Below are 21,995 nucleotides of genomic sequence, written 5' to 3'. Positions count from 1 at the left end.
AATATAAACTCTGTTTTTGGAGGCATGTTGGGAATGTGCTAGTTTATTTACAGTAGAGCTGGAGATTGAAAGGAGCATGATAGAAAGAGTCTTGTGGTTTCTATGGTGTGTATGGTGGGATTTTGTTTTTTAGTAACGGTAGAATTGAAAAACCTGTTGGCAGCGTTGGTTTGGGTTGTTTTGTTTTTGTTTTTAAATGAGATGCTGAGACCCTTAGGTAGCCGCTACATACATACTTCATCTAGAAGAATGAAATATCTTGGAAAATTGTTGAATTTAATTGGATTGAGCACTTTACATTAAGAATTTTGAACAAAACTCAAATTCCCCTCTCCATATTTAAAAGCCGAGACTTTCAAAAGTGCTTAGCGCCCTGAGTTGAAACCAGATTATCAAGAGCTCTGCTTCTGTGTAGATATCTAAATAAACTGATCATATTTTTCAAAAATCCTCAGCACCCAATAGCTCTTGTTCTCAGGAGTTGAGTATTTTTGTAACTTCTCTTCTGATCACTAAGTATGATCTGTTTTTTCTTTGCATTTTAAGTGTGTTATTTTATTATGCTTTTTATTTTGAGTTTCCTTTCTCATTAAGCAGCCTTTATGCTTAGGTAGAAAAAAATGCTATAAAATATTGTCATGATTTCTTTTTATAGCTCAGCCATCTAATCAGTCTCCAATGTCTTTAACTTCGGATGCCTCATCACCAAGGTCATATGTTTCTCCAAGAATAAGCACGCCTCAAACCAACACAGTTCCCTTGAAACCTTTGATGAATACGCCCCCTGTATCGTCACAGCCAAAGGTAAGATGCTTAATGATTTACGTGCAAGTGGTGAACATAGGACTGAATGGTGGTAACCTATAATTTGAAGAAGGGATAAAGAAACCATTTATGAAAGTTTTTTATATTACTGATGCGTAATCATGTATAGAAGTGTAAGCATATCGATATAAACCACAGAAGTACTTTGTCAGTATAAAATGATGAGCAGGAAGAGCTATTCTTGTTCAGAAAACTTTTCATGGTAGAGCTGCACTTCCGTTAAGAGCCTCTGTGAAACTGACATTATGGAGTTTTCTGTCATCTGGATGATTTCCCTATGAAATCTGTTATTCTTACAAAAGTAAAGATGTTCTTCAGTGCCATGGTTTTGAACAGAACAAATATTGGCATTATCCAGGATTTTTCTACTTTTTGCACCTCCCTCTTTTCCTTTTCCAATTTGATTTTTATTTTACTCAGAGCTGTCAAGCTGTCTGGAGTAGCTCATGAGCATGAGTGCCAACTGTTACAAACCAGGACACAAACCCCAAACTGGTTGTGAGTTCTATACTTGGATTTCTCCAGCCAAGTATCAAATGTGAGCTTGTCAAGCACAATAACAGCCTTCACATGGAATCACAGACAGCCCCCTTGTCTGTCTTGCCACCCAGGCAAGTCTGCCTTTGTGATGGATGATCCCTTTACACCAAAATTACAGTAATATTCAGGTTACTCCCAGTCCCAAAGGACCAGTCACTTATCCCAGGTCAGTTGCATCCTAGATCTCTCACCAAAGACACAGTTTGTAGCCAGTCCTGTATTTATTAATTAAGAAAAATAAATGTTATTTGTAAGGTTAAAGCTGGTAAATATACACGCATAAATGAGTTAATCTTAGGTTCTAAAAGGTAATAGAAATGGCTGCGGTATACAAGCTTTTTATGTTCTCTAAAAGTAACCCAAGCTAAGCAGCTTGGGGATCCCTTGCTTATGCTTAGAAATATTGCCCTCTCCAAGCAGCATAGTGATAATACAGTTCCTTCTGGTCAGGGATTTTTACTCCCCCAGTGTTTCCCTCTGTCTCCTCTTCATGGATGCATGTGTTGGGGGAGCACTCAAGAAAGTCTTTTGATGTTTTTATGTCCTTTGATGTTTCACAATGGCTCATTTGGTTTCAGTGGGCCTTCTTGTGTGTAGGACCAGCACTTTATTTTAATTAATGCTTCTTTCCTGTTTGTTGAGTTACACAGTTAGAGGTTTACAGTGCAAACACCCAGTATAACTTTTACACCATGGGATACAGATGTTATAAGTGAGATCAGTACATTCATCATCCTACAAGTATTTCATCAAGTCTAAACACATTCTTATAAACTTAGCGTTGTTAAAACAGATGTTGACACACAAGTGAGCGAGACTAGTTTCTTGCTGAGGGTCCTGTGGCACCTTTAAGACTTGCATCTGAAGAAGTGAGGTTCTTACCCACGAAAGCTTATGCTCCCAATACTTCTGTTAGTCTTAAAGGTGCTACAGGACCCTCTGTTGCTTTTTACAGATTCAGACTAACACGGCTACCCCTCTGATAGTTTCTTGCTATGTGTTTGTCAGTAAGGGCCCTGGTATGAGCTGCACCTGGTCTGCCAACATCACAAGAGCAATAAGCAGAAAAGTTGCAGCTGTATTTGGCTGGCATTTGTCTCTCAGAAGGCTAAAACAACCCCCACCCCCACCCCCCCCAAAAAGAGGAATTGGCATTATAGTGAACGAGGCAGTGTCTAAAGTGATTTCTGGAGCTGTGATGGACGGGAGAGAAACTTCCTCATGGGAGCACATTTGCTCCTTGAGCTAGCATCTTGATGGGCTTTCTGGGCCGTGATCAATAAAACAAGCTTGTATGAAGGAGAGAGAAGTTTCCACATGGTGAAAGAGGCTCTTCCTGATGCAGAAGAAAAACCTCAGAGTTTGTCAAAAAGATGCTCCCAGACTACCACAAGGTTAGGGATCTCATCACTCCTTTTTTTTTTTTTTTTTTTTTTCTGGGCTGAGAATTCCTTGAGAGGATCAGTGACCAAGAAAACCACACTTTGGATAATCAGCTCCCTCTAGCGGTCAGAGATTGGTCCTTTCGGTCTTTCTCAGAAGTATTTTCCTGAGCCCAGAGTATCAGCGGAGATTCAGCACAGTAGGTTGCAAGTATTGTTTGGTCAGTTCTATAGGACTTTTCCAGACAAGGCCTCAAGATCAATTGAGGCAAGTCTGTTCTCAGCCCTACTGAATACATAGAGTTTATAGGGGGCAGAACTGGACTCCAGGTCAGAAAAGCATACCTTCCTCAAGAAAGATTTTCCATGATGAATCACCTCTTTTCACACCTTTAGTCTTGTCAGAGTGAGACTCTGAGAGTCTGCATCATTATACAGCATTATATGGCAGCTTGTGTGACTCAGTAGCTCCAACCTGGGCATATCATTCTATTATTCCAACCTGATGCATCTATCAGTTAGTCCATCTCTTCTACTTCTGAACCTCCCAGAAATCATTTTACAAAACTAAGGCCAGGTGCTGCACTTGGATCCAGCATCTCTGCATCTAACAGCATGGAGGCCAGGTGGCAAACTTCTATGGATAGAAGTTGTTATGCAGCTGTGCAAGAGGTTTCAATCCAAAGCAGAGTGGCCTCCATTAGAAAGACCTGTCAAGCTAAGAGGAAGCATTTCTCGTTGTGGTCCATTCAGCGCTTAGGCTCTTCTATTCTAACTATTTTGGACTACTTGTTGACTTTGAAACACTCAGGGCTCTCTTACTACCAGTCATCTGGCTGCTATATTAGCGTATCACCCATCTGAGTAATTTGATTTTTTTTTTCTCACCCCATGGTATCAAGATTTTAAAAGGGATTGATTCATGATGAACCCTCCCTTAGAGAACCCATATTGTCCTGTTCATTATATTACCTCTATATTAAAACAGCATTTTGGGTAGCCATCATCTTGGTTCACAGGATGAGCAAAATTCAGGCTTTTGCCAAGCCATTAACTGTATGTCATAAAGACATTTACTCTCAGGCCTCATACAAAATCTTTACCAAAAGGTTTTAGATTTTCACAAAAAAGCAATGTATATATTTTACCAGTATTTTTTCCTAAACATCATAGCTCACTTGCATAAGCTAAATTCCACACACTAGATGTTCTTAGGGGTTTTATCGCCTTAATCTTACCAGAACAAAACCATTTTGTAAATCGTCCAGACTATTGTGGCTTTTGGTGACAAGTCTAAAAGGCAAGCCTTTTCCTCTGACTTTGAGTGGGCTACAGATGGCATTAAGATTTCTTACACATTAAATAAATTACCTCTTCTGTCTCAGGTTAGGACTCACTCTACTAGGGCACAGTGTTATTTCAAGAGCGAGTCCCTATTTCCAAGATTCATAGGGCACCTACTTGGAGTTCAGTTCATATGTTTTACCAATCACTACTACTCCATTGTGGAAGATTCTAGGTCACTAGTCCAGTTTGGCAGGATTGTCCTATAGCCAATATTTAGGTTAGAACTCTTTTATTGTTTATTTCCTTGAGAGATTATTGCTAGTCAGTCACCCACAGTGGGATTCACATGGACAAATGCTTGTAGAGAGCTTGCTTAGCTTACAGTAACTGGAGTTCAAGATACTGTTTTCCATTTGGATCCCTTGATCCACCTTCCTTGTCCCTTGATACGGAGTCCTCACCTAGATATTTTGTATTAGTGAAGAAACTGAGTGGCTGTTGGGGCTACTTCACCCTCTATATGCTCATTATAGGGGGCACGAAGGTAAATAATGGCACATGTGCAACACCAGCAGACGTTGCTGGCTAAAAGATTTCAGGCTTGTGTGACTGGAGTGCTCACATGCCTACTGTGGAATCCGTGCAGACAAAAACATGTTTAAAAAAAACCTCCAGTTACTGTAAAGTAGGTACCTTCTTTCTTCGAGATGAACCTCTGCCTATTCACAATCGCTACCCACTTGTCTCGTCTCATTTCTTTAGTGTCTTAGTTTAGGAATTTCCATGTTGTTGGAAAGAACTGAAAGGAACCCTGTGAAAGGAAGAGAGTGGGAGAGACAAGTGTCTCTAACAGACGCTGATCTCCAGAAGATTCCAGTGGCTTGCAATGAGGCACCTTGATTTCATAAGCTTGATTATTCAGAGGCTCATCTCAAAGAACTCTAGTTACTGGTTTGGGGATGGTCATTAGAACAATTACAATCAGGGGGCCAAACAATCAGGGAGCCAAACTGATGTACATTTTTTTTATTTTGAAAATGTGAATTTTTCCATTTCTAATAGAGATGTCATACTTGCTGTTGCCTACTTTGTGTAAGAATTCCCAAAAAGCTGTTAAAGGTCCCTTTTGAAAATGTAGAGAAATATGGCATTAGAGGCAAAGGCCTGACATACATTTAAAAAATTGAATCATGGCATTCACAGTGAATAACACTTCTTCAGTATGAAGTATAACGTAGTACAACAGAGTTAGTGTTAGAAGCAATGTTGGTGCTTTGGAGGAAATGGATATTTGATATTTGATTGCAACTCTTTTAGTTATTAAAAATTGGAAGTTTGAGTGATGTCAAATTTATCTAAAGAAATTGGTGCCTGTAGTGGTGGGGTATTGAGGAAAATAGCAGATGGCTTTTATCCAAGTTAAATTTTAAAGAAATGCCTATTGCATGAAATGAAAGTGCTGTAAATGTAGAGTCAGTAAAGAAAGGGGATTTATTTGACCTTTCTATGAAACTTAAAGTACTGGAATGACAAGATGCCAGGCTAGAGAGATCATTGATCTGATTGTACCTGGTAATTCCCATGTTTCTTTCTTTAGCTCATATGTTTGAGATTTATGATGCAAAGGAAATCTGACCCAAGTTTTGAACATTGCAGGTAACTACTCCAGGTGTAAAGCAAGGACCAGCTTCACAGTCAGCACCTCAGCAGCCGGTAATAGCTGACAAGCAGACAGGCCATGAGCCTGCCTCTCCTCGAAGTCTTCAGCGCCCAAGGCAAGTTGAAATATTTGTTTATGTTGCGTTGTTGCTGTTACTCTGGATAAAACATACATTGTATTCTGTGCAATTAGTGAGCTTGGTTTTTGGTATACTTAAGACCAATGTAAGCATATTAATTAGCTCCGCTGTTGCTGAAAGGACACAGCTACATAACTTGTTTGATTTTTACCCCTTTCTGTTTGGCTCCACAGATTTCCACTTTACGAGTTACATGCCCTGCCAGGTGAACCACAGAACCATTTACAGCAGCAAAATTGAGGAGTGTACATTAATGATTCTGGTACATCATTCTGGAATTGAGGGTATAAAGGATCCCACCCTCTAAACGTGCTTCATTTCCTCTTCATCTGTCAGTGCAGTTACAGAACCAAATGTTGTTCTCTGCACATGACTGGTTATTAGCTTTAGAAGTTTGTGGTTTCTTGTTTTGGTATTCATTTTTAAGTGAGTTGACAGCTTCTGTTCACTGACTTTGTTGCTTTAATGGTATACATTAAGAGCAAAACAAGCTTCACAAAATGCTCTTCTCTGTCCACAATGTTTTTCACCAACATCCAGACCCTGTCTGACATGTTTGCTTGGTGTGTATATACACATTCAGCCTGTGATTGTAAGGCATATGGGGTGTTTGCCTCTTGCATCAAGCTTTCCTTTTGGAGGAAGACTTGGAGTCAGAGGATCTATAGGAGAGTTCCATGTAAGGAATTCTCTGCTTTTGAGCATGTTTGATCCAAAGTTTGACTTCTGAAATTAAGAACTTGTCTTAGGAGCCATCTGGAGTGGAGTCAAGGTCTTCAGAGTCTTAAGATCCAATGACTTCAGATCCGTCTCCAGGAAGGAGAGCAGCTGAATTCTTTAAGGCTAGGATCTGCCAGCTTCTGAAAAGCAATGGCACAGGCACTCTAGGTCAACAAAAAACTAGGTTTTTTAGAAGTTAGATTAGGTGTCTGATCTGAAAGTTGATTCTGATTGTATCTTTGTGTAGGTGACATCCTTAAATCCTTGAGATGCTGAATGAGAATAGGGATCTTCTTGGATCTGAAATGGTCAGATCCTTAGTCTGTACTGGTGGGAGCTTTGGGACTGCTTTCTCACCAAAGGCCCTCTTTGAAGTCTTTGTGTTATTAATGGACTTGGATTCTTTCTCTGTTCCACTCTTATCACTTTTAGATCTCGGACTTCTTTATTTCTCAGAGCTGTTGCCAGAGATAAACTTCTCTGGAAACTAAATCCATCAAGGTCAATTTTGTGAGGAAAGAAGTGAGTCAGGAGCTCCTGGTCCTTCAGCACCAGCTGATTTACTGAAGCTTTTCAGTCTGTTCCTTTTGCTGGTTACTGGCTTTCAGCGCCACTTAGGATGTCTCTTTTGTTTCAAAACAATAGAAGCATATCTTATGGGTAATGTACATATTCGGGCAGCGGTTCCCAATTTATTTACAGGTATGAGCTCACTTTAATGTAGTATTTCCTCCTCAGACAACATGGAGGACACCATTTTGAAGAGCAAAATGATGTCCTCCATTCATCATGAACTGGCATGCACTGTACATGTGAGGTCATGTTGTGTGGTGCAAAATGGCATCCTCCACACACTACGCATCTCTGACCCCATCTGCTGATTGTGTGATCCCACTTGGGGTCACAACCTGACGTTTGGGAACAGCTGCCCTAGAAGTTGTCTCTGTGGATTCCAGCTCTTTTTCAGCTTCTAGTTTTCTTGGAAGCACTTCAGCTAAAAATATAGGAGTGCAAATAGTCCTGTGGTCAGGAGAAGTCTCTGTAATGAAATGCATTTTATTCCACCCAGTGGAGGATTCAGAGTAACTGGACTAATTTGTAAGTATCTTTACCCAGCACTATTGTCAGATGACTTCTCATGGCTGTGCAGCGCTTCAGTGTGGCAACGTATTTGAACAGATATGAGGATTTGTCATTCCCTCATACAAGAAAAGTCTGTGGAAATGGTGCTTTCAGAACTGGGACTCTTATGGTTTACATCATCCAGTGGTGAAGACAACAACCTGAATTTCAAGGAGGTCAGGCCAACAAGAGCGGTCCCTTAAATTCAGTGACCTAAGTTGATTCTTGCCAGATGGGGGTCATCTAGACATGGACTTGTTTATCACAAGTCTGTATCAAAGGCTTCTCTCTAGAACAGACAGGATCCTGAACTGTGCAACATTTCTTTTACACTGTAGAGGAAAGGACTCTTGTATGCCTTTCGCCATCACTTCCTCTGTTACCAAAGGTTCTGCTGCAGGTCAGAGCTCAAGTGATTTTGATCTTTGCCCTGGGCTTTGGCTTGTCTTTGGAATTTACTGTCAGAGAGAGAGAGGAACTGACGGATGGCTATGGGTGTATAGACTGTCCCAGAGAGCAGCATCCAATAGTGTGTACACTCCTGAATAGATTTACTACTTTGAATGGTTCTGTGGCTCATGTTCAAGGGCACATGACTCCAAAGTGTGGATCTGCATAGGCAGTATATTCTGGGAACTGTAGTAACTGGGAACTTTTCTTTCTTTCTTTCCCCACTGAATTTCTAATGGAACTTGCATACAATATAGTTATGTTAAATTTCATGTATGTTTGCTCAGTTTATATTTCTTATGCCGAAAATACTTTTTTTTTTGTATTTTCAGTTATGCAAATACTGCTGTGAATATTAATGAATTGCTGTCTACCCTTGCAAAACAATGAGTTAACTACCACTGTTGCCAATAAATTAAAACACCCCTCCCCACCCGCACAAAAAAGGCAAAACTGTCTCAGATTTTAAAATCATAATTTTAAATGAAGCTTCTTAAACATTTTAAAAACCTTATTTACTTTACATACAACAATAGTTTAGTTATATATTATAGACTTATAGAAAGAGACCTTCTAAAAATACCAAAATGTATTACGGGAACGCGAAACCTTACATTAGAGTGAATAAATGACTCGGCACACCACTTCTGAAAGGTTGCCGACCCTGCTCTAACCACTTGTGATCAGTAAGTCCTATGGCACTTTTCAGAAGAGTATGGTCTTTGTGTCCTTGTTATGTTCTGATAATTACGTTTTTCTTACTTTTTTACTGGCACATTATTCTTTTCTTCTTGTCCTAAACTATTTCACTGTTAGTTGTTTTAGACATCCGTGTGCCACCCTATATGTGGCTGCATTTCAGGGGTGAATGGAGTGTGTATATGCACACTTTTTACCTATATAGAAGTTAAAGAGCTTCAAAACAATCCAAGATGTAATGTAAGACGTCATGATCATTCAACAAAAAGTGGGAGTCCTGATGAATATGGTCACCATTGAGTACTCAGTCACCTTTGTTTATTGCTCTGAGACCAAGACTCAACACGTGGCTGCCCAGTGAGCTATCAAGACACCCTGAGCAAAGCTAAATCACTCCTTGAGGCCAGAAACTTCAACATAAGGACACTGGGGGTGAATACCATGATCCACAAACTATAGAACCCAGTTAAGCACTTCTGGACAAGAAATTCTCTTCTTTTTTGTAGGACACCATGAATACTTATGGTAATTTAGAAAAGAGGCTGTATCTATTCTTTTGGAAGGACTGTGATATTAGCTTTCAGTGTCATAGTATAGCTGACACTCCTCTGTTCCTTTTAGTAGGGGAAAAATTAGCATAGGTAAATAGTTTTTACTTTGTATAATGACCGATCCACTCCCAGTCTTTATTCAAGCCTAATTTAATGGTGTCCAGTTTGCAAATTACACCTCTAGCCCGATATAACACGAATTCTGATATAACGCGGTAAAGCAGTGCTCCGGGGGGGTGGGGCTGTGCACTCCGGCAGATCAAAGCAAGTTCGATATAATGTGGTTTCACCTATAACGCGGTAAGATTTTTTGGCTCCCGAGGACAGCGTTATATTGAGGTAGAGGTGTAATTCCAGTTCTGCAGTTTCTTGTTGGAGTCTGGTTTTGGAGTTTTTTTGTTGTAAAATTGCAATTTTTACGTCTGTAATTGAGTGACTAGGGAGGCTGAAGTGTTTTCCGACTGGTTTTTGAATGTTATAATTCTTGACGTCTGATTTGGGTTAATTCTTTTCTGCATAATCAGTCGGAGAACACTTCAGTCTCCCTGGTCACTCAATTACAGACATTTCCCCATGCTAATTTTTCCCCTACTGTTACTCACACCTTCTTGTCAACTGTTTGAAATGGGCCATCCTGATTATCACTACAAACTTTTTTTTCTCCTGCTGATAATAGCCCAACTTAATTGATTAGTCTCATTAGAGTTGGTATGGCAACACCCATTTTTTTATTTTCTCTGTGTATATACATCTTCCTACTGTATTTTCCACTGCATGCATCTGATGAAGTGGGTTTTAGCCCATGAAAGCTTATGCCAAAATAAATGTGTTAGTCTCTAAGGTGCCACAAGTATTCCTTGTTCTTTTTGCTGATGCAGACTAACACAGCTACCATTCTATAGCAGGGGTCGGCAACCTTTCAGAAGTGGTGTGCCGATTCTTCATTTATTCACTCTAATTTAAGGTTTTGCGTGCCAGTAATACATTTTAACCTTTTTAGAAGGTCTCTTTCTATAAGTCTATAATATATAACTAAACTATTGTTGTATGTAAAGTAAATAAGGTGGACAAAACTTTGTAAAGTTTGTAGAGGTTTAACTCATTCGCTACAGATTTATAAACATTTTGAAAGCTTGTGCTTTTTAATCTTTGTTTCCTTCTTCCAGTAGTCAGAGAAGTCCATCACCAGCTCCAAATCATACCTCCAGCACTAGTGCATCAAATTCAGCAACTACACCACAGAATGCATCTGTTCGGCCTACATGTTCATTAACACCTACACTAGCAGCACACTTCAATGAAAATCTTATAAAACATGTTCAAGGATGGCCTGCAGATCATGCAGAAAAGCAGGTGGGTACACATTCAGATTATATTTAAAATGTAGACTTTCCTGTGAATGTACTAAGAAGTCTGTCTTAACACCATAGCATTTTATTACTTTGAATGTGTCTGTTAGCAAAATTACTATCATGCAGTGATTTAGCTGTTCAAATAAAAACGTCCTATGGAACAGGTGCAGTTGTAGTTGTTATGAAACCCAGGGCTTGAAAAGTCACTAGCTAACATCAAAATTCATATTTATTTGGTAGGACTATTAAGTTTGTATTTGAGCTTTGAAAATGTTTCAGAACTGTTTCTGCACATGGCTGCATTGATAATGCAGTTGTAATAGGGCAAAACCAGGCTATAAGAGAAACCTTGATAAACTTGCACATTTAGACGCCATATGTGGATTTCAACTTTCAGACATAAAAATTTACATCTGAATTTCTGCTATCCTCAAGTTTTTCCCTTTCTACCACGTTTGTGCTCTTATAACAGTTCAGGTATAGCTGTGAGACAATAGAGTCCTTGTGCTGTTTCAGACTACTATCAATCTATTTATTTGCATTACTTATATATTTATTTGCTTTACTTCTATATCTATCTATATAAATATATAAATATAAAAAAAAATGCCTATCCATGTTGTTAAATTGGAGTTATGGTTGGGTGTATCAGTATCTTAAGGTTTAAAAAAAAATTATCCCAAAACTAAGCATTGTGAATCCAGCAAAAAAAATCTGAATTAGTTACCCTTAAAAGACATCAAACATACTAAGAAATGGAAATACACAGTTAGGATTAAGGTTATTCGGGTGTCCTGCCCTGTAGTTACACCATGAGAAGAAGATACGGGGGTAGGGTGTGTGTGTGGGGGGGGGGTTTAAAAATCAGTTTAATCTAATCTGGGGCTACAAACACTAATATGCCTTAATCCTAAATTTGTTTATGGTGTCACTACAGGACAGAGTTATAGCTGTTAGGTTGCTTCAAGCTGTATGCATTTCTATACCATTTAAAAAACAAACAAACAGACCTTTCCTTTCCTGATGTTTATGTCCTTGTAATGTTTACCCGGCATTGTCTCCATTCTTGTTTGACCAGCTGATACATACTTTGTTATTTTAACCTTCCACAGCTGATGTTCCTTCCAACTCCCTTTTCTTTTATATAAGTCCTTCAGTTAGTTCACATTTTTCTGGTATCAAGGTATCAAACTATAATAGTGTATCTCCAATTTGAAAAGTTCTTGTCTCCTTCATCTGTGATACGACCGACCTCTGATGTGTTGTCTATGATTGTACTTTTTCTGTCTCACTATAATGCATATGCAAATTCATATATACACTTGTCGTCCTGTTTCACCCAACAGCTCATTCAGTGCTGCTACTTTTAAAATAACTCTCTGCTATCACATCTTTGTTTCAGATAATTTTTTCAGTTTGGACATTCCTTTTTTCTGCCCATATTTCTAGTGTATCTAGAGCCATTTCTACTTCACTGATGTTCATAAAACCTCCCAGTGTAATACTGTCTAAGCGTAAATGAAGTGCTGTTTATCTCTCCAGTATTAGTAATAAAGAAATTGAAATTAAACAGATCGAACTCTAGGCGATAAGGTATTCCACTTGTCCCTATTTTGTCATTACCATTTCAGCTGACTTTTGTTTCATGTGACAGTGTCATTTCCAGGCTGGTTTAAAACTAATTTAGAAAGAAAAGCTTTTCAAAGACAATCTAGGATACTATGTCAAATTAGATACGTTGCATCCTTTACATTCCCTTTGTCCATTACATTTGTAATTTAATTCAACAGTGATCAAGTTTGTCTGGCACAAAAATGATCCATATTAGGTTTTTATATTAAGATTGCAGACTAGAATTTAACATTTTCTTATGATTTAGCTTTCATGTTTAAATTTGAATGTGCCTTGCTGTTTCAAAGCCCTATAATTCCTTTTTAATCAAGAGTCCAATTTCCTTGGATTATGTCCATTTGCTTCTAGTGAGTGATCCAAAATCGAGGAGCTAACTTTGAATTTATTTTTTTTATTTAACTCCTGCAGGCATCAAGATTACGTGAGGAAGCCCATAATATGGGAAGTGTTCATATGTCAGAAATTTGTACTGAATTAAAAAATTTAAGATCTTTAGTTCGAGTATGTGAAATTCAAGCAACATTGCGTGAGCAAAGGTAAGAATTTGTTTGGGCATTTATCTTCAAATTATTTCTGAATTGCTCATTCTGGTGTCCTATTTTGGATGAGATTGATTTACTGACAACTTAAGTTTTAGCATTTCTCTCTTTTTCAAGTATAAAAGCTACCTTCTTCGAGTGCTTGCTCATGTTGGTTCTGGTCTAGGTGTGCGCACACCCATGGGCATGATCATTGGAGATTTTTGCCTTAGTGGTATCCATAGGACAGGCTATGGTGCCCCTTTGAGTGCCACGCTCATGCGTCTGTATATGAGACTCTGTCGGTCCTTTGCCCGCTCAGTTACTTTTTACCGCCCATGTTGGTTAGTCGGAGTACCTTTCCTTTCATAGCAAGGGCTAGTGGTTTCGTCTCTTCTGACTTCAAGCCTTAGGACCTTGTAGGTAGATAGTTTTTTATAGTAGGTAGTGTTAATTAGTTGTTAAGAGTAGTTAGAGTCCCAGCAGGGCCGCCTCAGGTGGGGCATGCTCCGGTCTCCAGGGTTTAAGCCCTGCGCAGACTGTAACAGGTCTATGCCTGTAAGTGAACCCCAGAGCAGCTGCTTCGAGTGCTTGGGGGAATCGCACACGAAGGACAAGTATCATATTTATAAAAATTTTGACCCAGGTCTCAGAAAGAGGAGGATATTCATTTGAGGGCTCTCCTCCTGGAGGCTGCCCTTTGTCCAACTTGCGAGCCAAGATTCACCTAGTACCTTGGCCTTGCATCCCCGACATCGGTGCCCAGAAAGAAAACAGCTCTCTGGCATTGGGCAAGAAAGACCTCGGGGCATCGGGCAAAGGACAGAGTTCAGGCCATCCTGCCACTCTGGAGCCAGGTGGATGTGCCTTCCCAGTCGGGGCCTTAGCCCCTTAAAGGATCCACCACCGACTCCCAGGAACGTTAGGAGACCTAACCTTTTGGTGGTATTGACTCCTTCCCAAGGTCTCCTGGCACTGAGGGAGCAGAGGCTGCCGCCAGCACCAAGCATGCCGCAGGAAGCGGCAAAGGCTCCCTCTGAGGACAAGCCAGCTGCTAAGACCCTTCGGGCAGCAGAGTACTGCCGATCTCCCGAGATAAGGCAGCGCTCTCCATCTCTGTGCTGCAGATCTCTGGCATTGCAGCCCAGAACCTCTGTGGCTCATCCTTGGTTACCAGCATCACGTTTGCGGTCTCCATCTCAACATGGATTGCCTTGGGGAAGGTGCCAATCTCCTTAGTACCAGTACCATTTGCCCTCCCGCCAGTTGTCCTCTCAGCGCAGATCTTGGTTGCTTGCCCTGTAGAAGCACTCCTCGTCACAATTCCGGTCCCCCTAGCCCCAGCACCGATCCTCCCACTCCAAACACTGGTCTCCGGCGGCGATGGCTTCACCATGGTCACTGGAAGGGGATTCCTTTGGCATGGAAGGGAAGGTCAACCCCTCGCCAAGACCCCACCGGCGCAATTGGGCACCTGAGGCCGCGTCGACTTGTACGCGCCGCCATTGGCTAGCACAGTGGCTTTATTGGAGTGTGAGAGTCATGTCGGTGATGAAAATGCCCCCTTCACACCACTCATCTGCTGCCACCCCGGAGCAACAGCTGGCGGCACTGTGCTCGGTGCATGAGAGCCGCTCGGAGGTTGGGGTAGAGGAGACAGTGCCCACCTCCCAAAAACCCCTCCGCCACAGGGGATGATGCCCCAGAGCCTCCCCCAGCAGTACAGTCGTTGTCCTCATTCCTGGGCGAGGCAGTCATGGGACCCTCGAGGGCCAGCCCACCGGACGATTTTAAAGAACGCCATCACCTCTAGGCCCTGCTTTGACGGGTGGCCAAGAAGTTGGGCATGGAGGTGGAGGAGATGGCTGAGCAGGTGGACACCTTGTTCAGTGTCCTCTTAGCCTATACCCCAGCACATGTTGCATTACCCGTGCATGATGGGGTCCTGAAAATTGCCAAGGCCCTCTGGCAAACCCCATTGTCAATCCCTCCTACCTCCAAAAGGGCTGAAAAGAAGTACTTCATCCCAGCCAAAGGCTACAAGTACCTTTTATACCAACCCATCTCCATGCTCACTGGTTGCCAACAAAAAGGATAAGCTGAGGCACACCTGTTCAACTCCCAAAAATAGAGGCCAAAAGACTGGACCTTTTTGGGAGAAAAATTTATTCAACAGCAAGCCTGCAATTCCAGGTAGTGAACAATCAGGCCCTCTTGGGCAGGTACAATTTTAACTAATGGGACTCCCTCCGTAAGTTCAAGCAGTCCGTTCCTTGGGATTTGGTCCAGGAATTTGGCACCCTGGTAGAGAAGAGCACTGCAGTGACTAGGTGCTTTCTCCAGATGGCTTGGGGGATGACAGACTCGGCAGCTAGGGTGGTCGCTTTGGGGGTGGTCATGAGGTGCAGCTCCTGGCTTCAGACTTCCGGCCTGTCTCTAGTGATGCAGACCTCTGTCCGGGACCTCCCATTCGATGGGAATGGTCTCTTTTTGGAGCAGACTGATGAAAGGCTGAATGGGTTAAAGGACACTCCAGGCCACACTTCGCTCGCTGGGCATGCATACACAGCAGTCTGCATGGAAGCAGTTCCAGCCACCTCCTCCGCCAAAGCCTTGGCAGCCTTAGCAGGGGTCTGCAAGGAGAAGGGATAGAGACACAAGCTTTAGTCGTTGCTGCCCTTCCTCCTCCCACTGACCCATGCAGTCCAGCCCAGCAAAGCATCCCGGGGGCCAGAAGCGCTCCTTTTGAAGGTGTGCTCAAGAGCGACACCCCAGTCAATTCCAGGGAATTCCGAGCGGGTCCCATGCACTGAGCCCGGTGCTACCAGCTGGTGCTCTGAGATGGCAGAAGATGAGTGGTGTGAAGGGAGCATTGTTATATCACTGGCATGACCCACACACTCCAATAAGGCCACTGCATTGGCCACTGGATCCCCGGATCCACCTTGTTCTTTCCTCAACCATCTTTGTCCCTGCAGTTTGGCCTGGTCGTGGGTCACCTTGGACCACAGGGTGCTGTACATACTACCTTGGGGCTGTATCCTGGAATTATTGGCCACCCCTCCCTCTCACCTTCCCCTCTTCTCTTCCCCGTCCCTCTTCAGGGACCCTTCTGACGAGCAACTCCTCCTCCAAGAGGTGGAGGAGGTCCCTTGGGACATGAAGGGAAAAGGGTTTTATTCCTGCTACTTCCGAATCCAGAAAGCAAAAAGGGGACCCATTCTGGACCTGCATCATCTCAACAAGTCTCTCAGAAAGTCGAAGTTTCGCATGGTCCCCCTGGCCTACATCATCCCCTCCCTGGATCAGTGAGATTGGTACACCACCCTCGACTTGGATGCTTATTTTCATATTCCAAGGTCACAGTTGTTTTCTCTGTTTCATAGTGGGCAGATGCCATTTTCAATTCACTGTGCTGAGGGTGTTCACAAAATGTATTGCTGCAGTGGTTACTTACCTGAGACATTGAGGGGTCCAGAACTTCCATATCTTGACGACTGGCTCATGAAGGGCAGGTCTCGAGAGCAGGTGCAAAGGAGCCTCAGTCTGGTGCATTCCACCTGCTGCAACCTGGGTCTGTTAATAAACGAGAAAAATCTACCTTAACGCCGGTCCAGCCAATAGAGTTCATTGGTGTGGTTGTCGACTTCATGTGAGCCAGAGCCTTCCTTCTGGAAGTACGTTTTTAGGCCATATCAGACCTGATCTCCCATGAAAAGAGTCACCTGCTCACCATGGCTCACACGTGCCTGTGGTTGTTGGGCCCCATGGCTGCGTGTATATATGTGGTCAGCCACCCTCAGCTCCATCTCCAGCCTCTGCAAGCGTGGCTGGCGTTGGTCTACATCTCCAATGGGCACGATCTGGACCAGGTGGTCAGGGTGCTTGCTCACATCAGGTTGTCCCTGAATTGGTGGTTGGACCCCGGGTCAGTGTTGGAGGGAGTTCCCTCCATTGTCTCCGATGATTTGGACCTGGGCTGCGGAGCCAACTTGGGTGAGCTGAGCAACCAGGGTCACTGATTGTGGGACAGTCGGGCCCTCCACATCAATGTCAGGGAGCTCAGCGATTTGCCTGGCCTGCGGCCTTTCTTGCCCCACTGAAGGGCAAGGTGGTATGGATCCTGACGGACAATACAGCTGCGATGTATTACATCAACAGGCAGGGCGGTGCCAGGTCTTTGTCAAGAAGCTCTCCGCCTTCGGGGTTTTTGTGTGCGACGTGCCATTCATCTGAGAGCTGCACACCTGCCCGAAACTGGGAGCGTCCTGGCGGCTTTCTCATCTAGCCACGAGTTGTCACTCCATCTGGAGGCGGTCAGCATAATCTTCCAGAGGTGAGGGACTCCCCATGTGGACCTGTTCGCATCCAGGCAGAGCTGAAAATGCCACGTGTTCTGTTTGATCCAGGGGATGGACAGTGGCTCCCTGTCAGATGCCTTTCTCATTCCGTGGTTGGGGGTGCTGTTGATTCACAGGGTCTTTGTGAAGATCAAGCAAGACAGGGCAAGAATTATCCTAATAACCCCTACATGGCCTCGCCAGCACTAGTTCGGCACGTTGTTGAGCCTTTCAGTAGCCAACCTGCTGCAACTGCCCCTCTGACCAGATCTGCTCTCCCAGAACCACGGCAGCCTTTTGCACCTGAACCTGGTGGCGTAGCACTTGACGGCTTGGCTACTGTATGGCTAAGCATGGATGAATATGCGTGCTGAGCCCGTGTTCAGCAGGTCTTGCTGGGTAGCAGGAAATTCCATTCCATTATCCGCCCTTCTGCCCCTCTGTTGGAGTTGTTGGCAAGAAGGAACTGAGAGGGCATACAGCTGGTGCCACCTGATATACCGACACGAGCGCAGCACTCTAGGGGGTCCCACAGCTGGCCCTACAGATACTGCTAAGGCAAAAATCTCCAACCGCGGATGTGGGCGCGTGTACACCTAGAATGGAATGGACATGAACAGCACATCTTGAACAACGTTTATGAAAAGGTAGGTAACTGGTTTCTCCCTGATATACATTTTACATATTTCCCACACAGATGCCTCTTGACAATCTCCAGTGACTAGATTAGCTATGCAATGTCTATACTTCTTTTTATCCATGGATAGAAAAGAGATTGTGTTCCACATGCATTACCATGCTAGGTAAATCTGATCAGCTTACACAAATTTAGATGTTTCTACTAAAATATCTAGTTATGCATATATCACATCTGTAAATTTGGTACAGTTTATATAGTTCCACTTGATATGATTTGTACGCTTGAAGTATTTATTAGGTCTTGAGGCACAGCAAGTTGAGCTGCTCTTGTTTGATCTCATAAGCTAGGTAAAGTTGGTTCTTGTCAATATTTAGATAAGACTTCCGAGAAGACTTCAAGATTCTTCAGTAAATACTGGTGATTTAGTGTGTGACATTCTCACCTTTTGAGTAATTACTGGCTGATTGCCCTTGCATAGTGCTGAGGACACTGAGCTATTAAAAATACTATCAGGACAAGATACAAAACTGAGGTCAATATTAGACCATATGACACTTTTTATGATCAAGGGTGTTAGTCCTGGTTTCCTGTTTAACTTCCATTTTAATTCTGATTACTAAAATTCTCCCTGCAGTTTCACTTGGATATATTGTTTTTCATTTCCTCTCCTAAACAGCTGTAGTGATGCTGTGCATTTGTTAAACAACTGCTGTGCTCTACATCAGAAATGGCTGCATTTCAGTGGTGCATGAAGCGATACCTGCGTATAGAATAGGTAGTTTGTAAAATACTTTAAGATTTTCATGATGGACAGTTTTTTCTAAATTATTTTGCATTTGATTTTAATTTAACTGGAGTAACTTCTTTAAATTTTCTTATTGTAAATGATTGTTTGGACAAACAATTTGGCTTCTCGTGGATGAAATAAAGCCTACAGGGATAATTTCTAGCCCATCTCTCGAGGGGCGTTTAACCCCTTCATAAGGTAACAGTAAGAAGATTTAAAGAAATTACTCTAGTTAAATGAAAATCAAATGCAAAATTTAGAATAAACCCTGGACACTTTAGAATTCAGTCTACATCTATAGCTGTAAGTGCCACCTTGCTGTATTTACATTACATGTTCCTAGGGAACTTTACCCTTTTTTTTTTTTTTAATATATGCCAGCTTGCCTTTACTGTCATCACAAAGGAATGGAAGAGATGGCACAGATGGCAAGTCCAGCAAAGGAAGCTTTGTGGAAGTCTGGGATCTTTCAAACTGATATATCTAATGTATATGCATTCCACAATTTCTGGGTATTTGGAGCTTTAGCCTCAAATAGCGAAGAAAAACAAAACATGTAAATTACTGGTTTTGAAGTACAGATTTGTTTTTCATCACTAGGCAGAACAAGAGTTTCTCTCAAGCATGTCTTTTGGAGCTTCAGGACACCTTTCTATTTTGGAAGTGTGTGAAGTGGCATGCTGTTAGCCAAAAACATTTCACAAGCACGTCCATTATGTTTTAAACTGCATCTCTGGTTATTTTTTACCTGCATTATAAGATATTAAGGTTCAAAGGGCAGTTGTCTTAATTGCCCTTATCAGATAAATTTCAAAAAACGTTTTACCAAAATTCTGCTGAAATAGCATACTTTCTCAGTATGTGTTAAAAGGACTGCTGATTATGGAATATTAATGTATAACAAGATTTCATGATGATCTTCGTACCTGCATAATTCATTCAGTCCTGTTGCACTTCAGCACCAAGTTACACAATATGCATTAGTTCTGAAAAAGCAGTGTCTAAACCAAAGGTTCATGTAACTTGAGTTACTATTTATGTAAGTTCAGTAGAGGAAAATGCAGTTCTATAATGGGGATGCCAACAAAATTGTTAGCCCTAAAAATTAAACTGTCATGAGAGCTTTCTTGTATTGGTGCCCATAAGGATTCCATTGTTTTAAACTGGTATTTTGTCAGACAGTAGAACACAAAATACCTTTTAAAAATTTTCTGTTCTACCATGCCATGACTCTAAGAAAGTGTATAAGTTTAGAATTGCTAGAATAGGTTGCATGATACATAAAGCCATAAATATACTAGAAAATTAAACAAAATACACTTGGCCAGATTATGTCTGGCTATTACAGCTGTACTAAAGAAATGAGAGCACGTGAGTAGCTCCTCCACTCTCCCAGCTTGTGGGTGAAGAGTAGGGTAGGAAGAGTCTGGTCAGTGCTTTTGGCAGTACTCTGTCCGAGAGAGGGCATGTTTAGATGGGTGTGTTGCCATGCCCCTCCACCAGTGCATTGGCAGTGGGGCTGCCTGAGAGAGAGGTATCTGGATATGCCTTATTAAAGGGCGTAGTAAAATTGTAACCCAGCACCCAGGATAGTATTCTGCCATATACAGGCATAATGCCTTTCTCTGTAGCATTCAAGTACTGAATGTTGTCTTCCCTTGTGTTCCCTTGGACCTTAATTTAACTTGCATATATTAAGGTTAAGTGTCAAGGTATGTTAATTGTATTTAGATCCAGTAATTTTATCCTTTATTAAAAAACAAAAATTTAATCTAAATGCTTGAGATTTATGCAGTTACATTCTGTGGTAGCCATACTTTACCAAGGAGGATCTATCAGTCCAGCAGAGTTAAAGTAATGTGAAATGAATATCTAGTTTGACTAAGGTGTCATTTAGGCATGGTTTTAACTGAAATGTTTGTGACTTATATTGAATATGAATATTAGTCTAAGAATATAATGAAAGTTCGTATACTAATCTGACTCTATTTTGTCTTGCAGGATACTATTTTTGAGGCAACAAATTAAAGAACTTGAAAAGCTAAAGAATCAGAATTCCTTCATGGTGTGAAAAGTTGTGAATAATTGCACATAGTTTTGAGTACAGGAACTGTAAAACTGGTTGCCCAGTCTTAACATTTTTGAGCTGCATTTGAGTAGACTTTGGACCATTGAGCTGGGCAAGAGAGATGACAAGGGGAAGGGGACAGGAGGGAGTCAATTCAAGGGGAAAGATACAAGGATGATTTGTAAAACCCTTGAAATGTAGATTTCTTGTAGATGTATTCTTCACGTTGTAAATATGTTTTGTAGAGTGAAGCCATGGGAAGCCATGTGTATCAGAGCTTAGACATCCAAAACTAATCAATGCTGAGGTGGCTAAATACCTAGCCTTTTACATGTAAACCTGTCTGCAAAATTAGCTTTCTTTTTTAGTTAATTTATCATTCAGAAATCTTGCATTTCTTAAAATTTAATGCGAGCGCCAGGCGATCTGTATGTAAGGCTGCAACAATTTGGAACAGTTTGGGTAATGTACAAAATATCATGAAACAACTGTTTCCACACTTGCACCGAATCAAGAGCAGTGCTTCTCCATTTCTGTTTTACAAAGAAACATTTTTCATTTTCTGTGTTCCATTTCCCCCGAAATCCTAAATCTGATTTATCAGTTTTTTAATGCTTCTAATTTTCTCCTTTCTTAAGGCACTGTTGCTATGGCACTTTTTCTATAATCTTTTCATTCCTGTGTACAGTAGCTTAAAATTGCAGTGATTGAGCATAACCCACTGTTTGTATAAATTATTGAAACGTATTTCCATTTGCACCCTGTAAGAATGGTCTTATAGTACTGCTGGGCATGTGTGTTGAAAGTACATTACTTGCTCAAATATAAGGAAATAGCCCAATGAACATGTTAACATGGTTGTGGGAGGGGAAAGAGGAAAAAGCTAGTCAGATGTGAATTGTATCTGTTGTAATAAACATGTTAAAACAATGAAACACTGGTTTTCATTTCCTTTGGTCAGCGCGTATTAGAATTTGGTCTATTTGGGGATTCTTTATCAGAACTATTCTTGTTGAACATTTTTGTACTTAATTGAAATAATTTCTCAAGGGAGGTTTTGTTTAAAAATTGTAAACAATAAATTGTGTATAAAATAATTAAATATAAAATTCAACAAGGATGATTAAGACACCTCCCCAACAGCTGTCATATGTTAACTCCTGGTTTACCTGTCTTGCTATTATGACATTTCATTTCGAAGGATGTTTGTGTTGTAGCTAACTGTTCAAGTCTGGTGCTGACTGCTGTTCTTAGCCATCACAAAACGCTGAACTTGTGTAATT

At 41.5% G+C, this 21,995-nt stretch overlaps 1 protein-coding gene across 2 annotated transcripts in view; it reads left to right on the top strand.

Moving 5' to 3' along the window:
- The window catches only part of WAC (WW domain containing adaptor with coiled-coil), a 111,894-nt gene extending 90,247 nt beyond the window's left edge, over nt 1-21,647 (top strand). The window contains exons 10-14 of one of the 2 annotated variants that reach the window (XM_034760178.1): nt 656-804; nt 5,691-5,809; nt 10,545-10,728; nt 12,768-12,895; nt 20,646-21,647. In XM_034760178.1, the coding sequence (XP_034616069.1) occupies nt 656-804; nt 5,691-5,809; nt 10,545-10,728; nt 12,768-12,895; nt 20,646-20,715 (650 nt within the window). In that variant the 3' untranslated portion in view covers nt 20,716-21,647. Of the gene's footprint in view, nt 1-655; nt 805-5,690; nt 5,810-10,541; nt 10,729-12,767; nt 12,896-20,645 lie in introns of both variants that reach the window. The other variant, XM_034760177.1, reaches the window with a different exon arrangement.
- Nucleotides 21,648-21,995: the final 348 nt, after the last annotated feature.

Source organism: Trachemys scripta, chromosome 2 (genome assembly GCF_013100865.1).
Source record: "Trachemys scripta elegans isolate TJP31775 chromosome 2, CAS_Tse_1.0, whole genome shotgun sequence".
Taxonomy (NCBI): Eukaryota; Metazoa; Chordata; order Testudines; family Emydidae; genus Trachemys; species Trachemys scripta.
The sequence above is the reverse complement of the archived record's forward strand: the minus strand, read 5'-3'. Positions and strand labels throughout refer to the sequence as shown.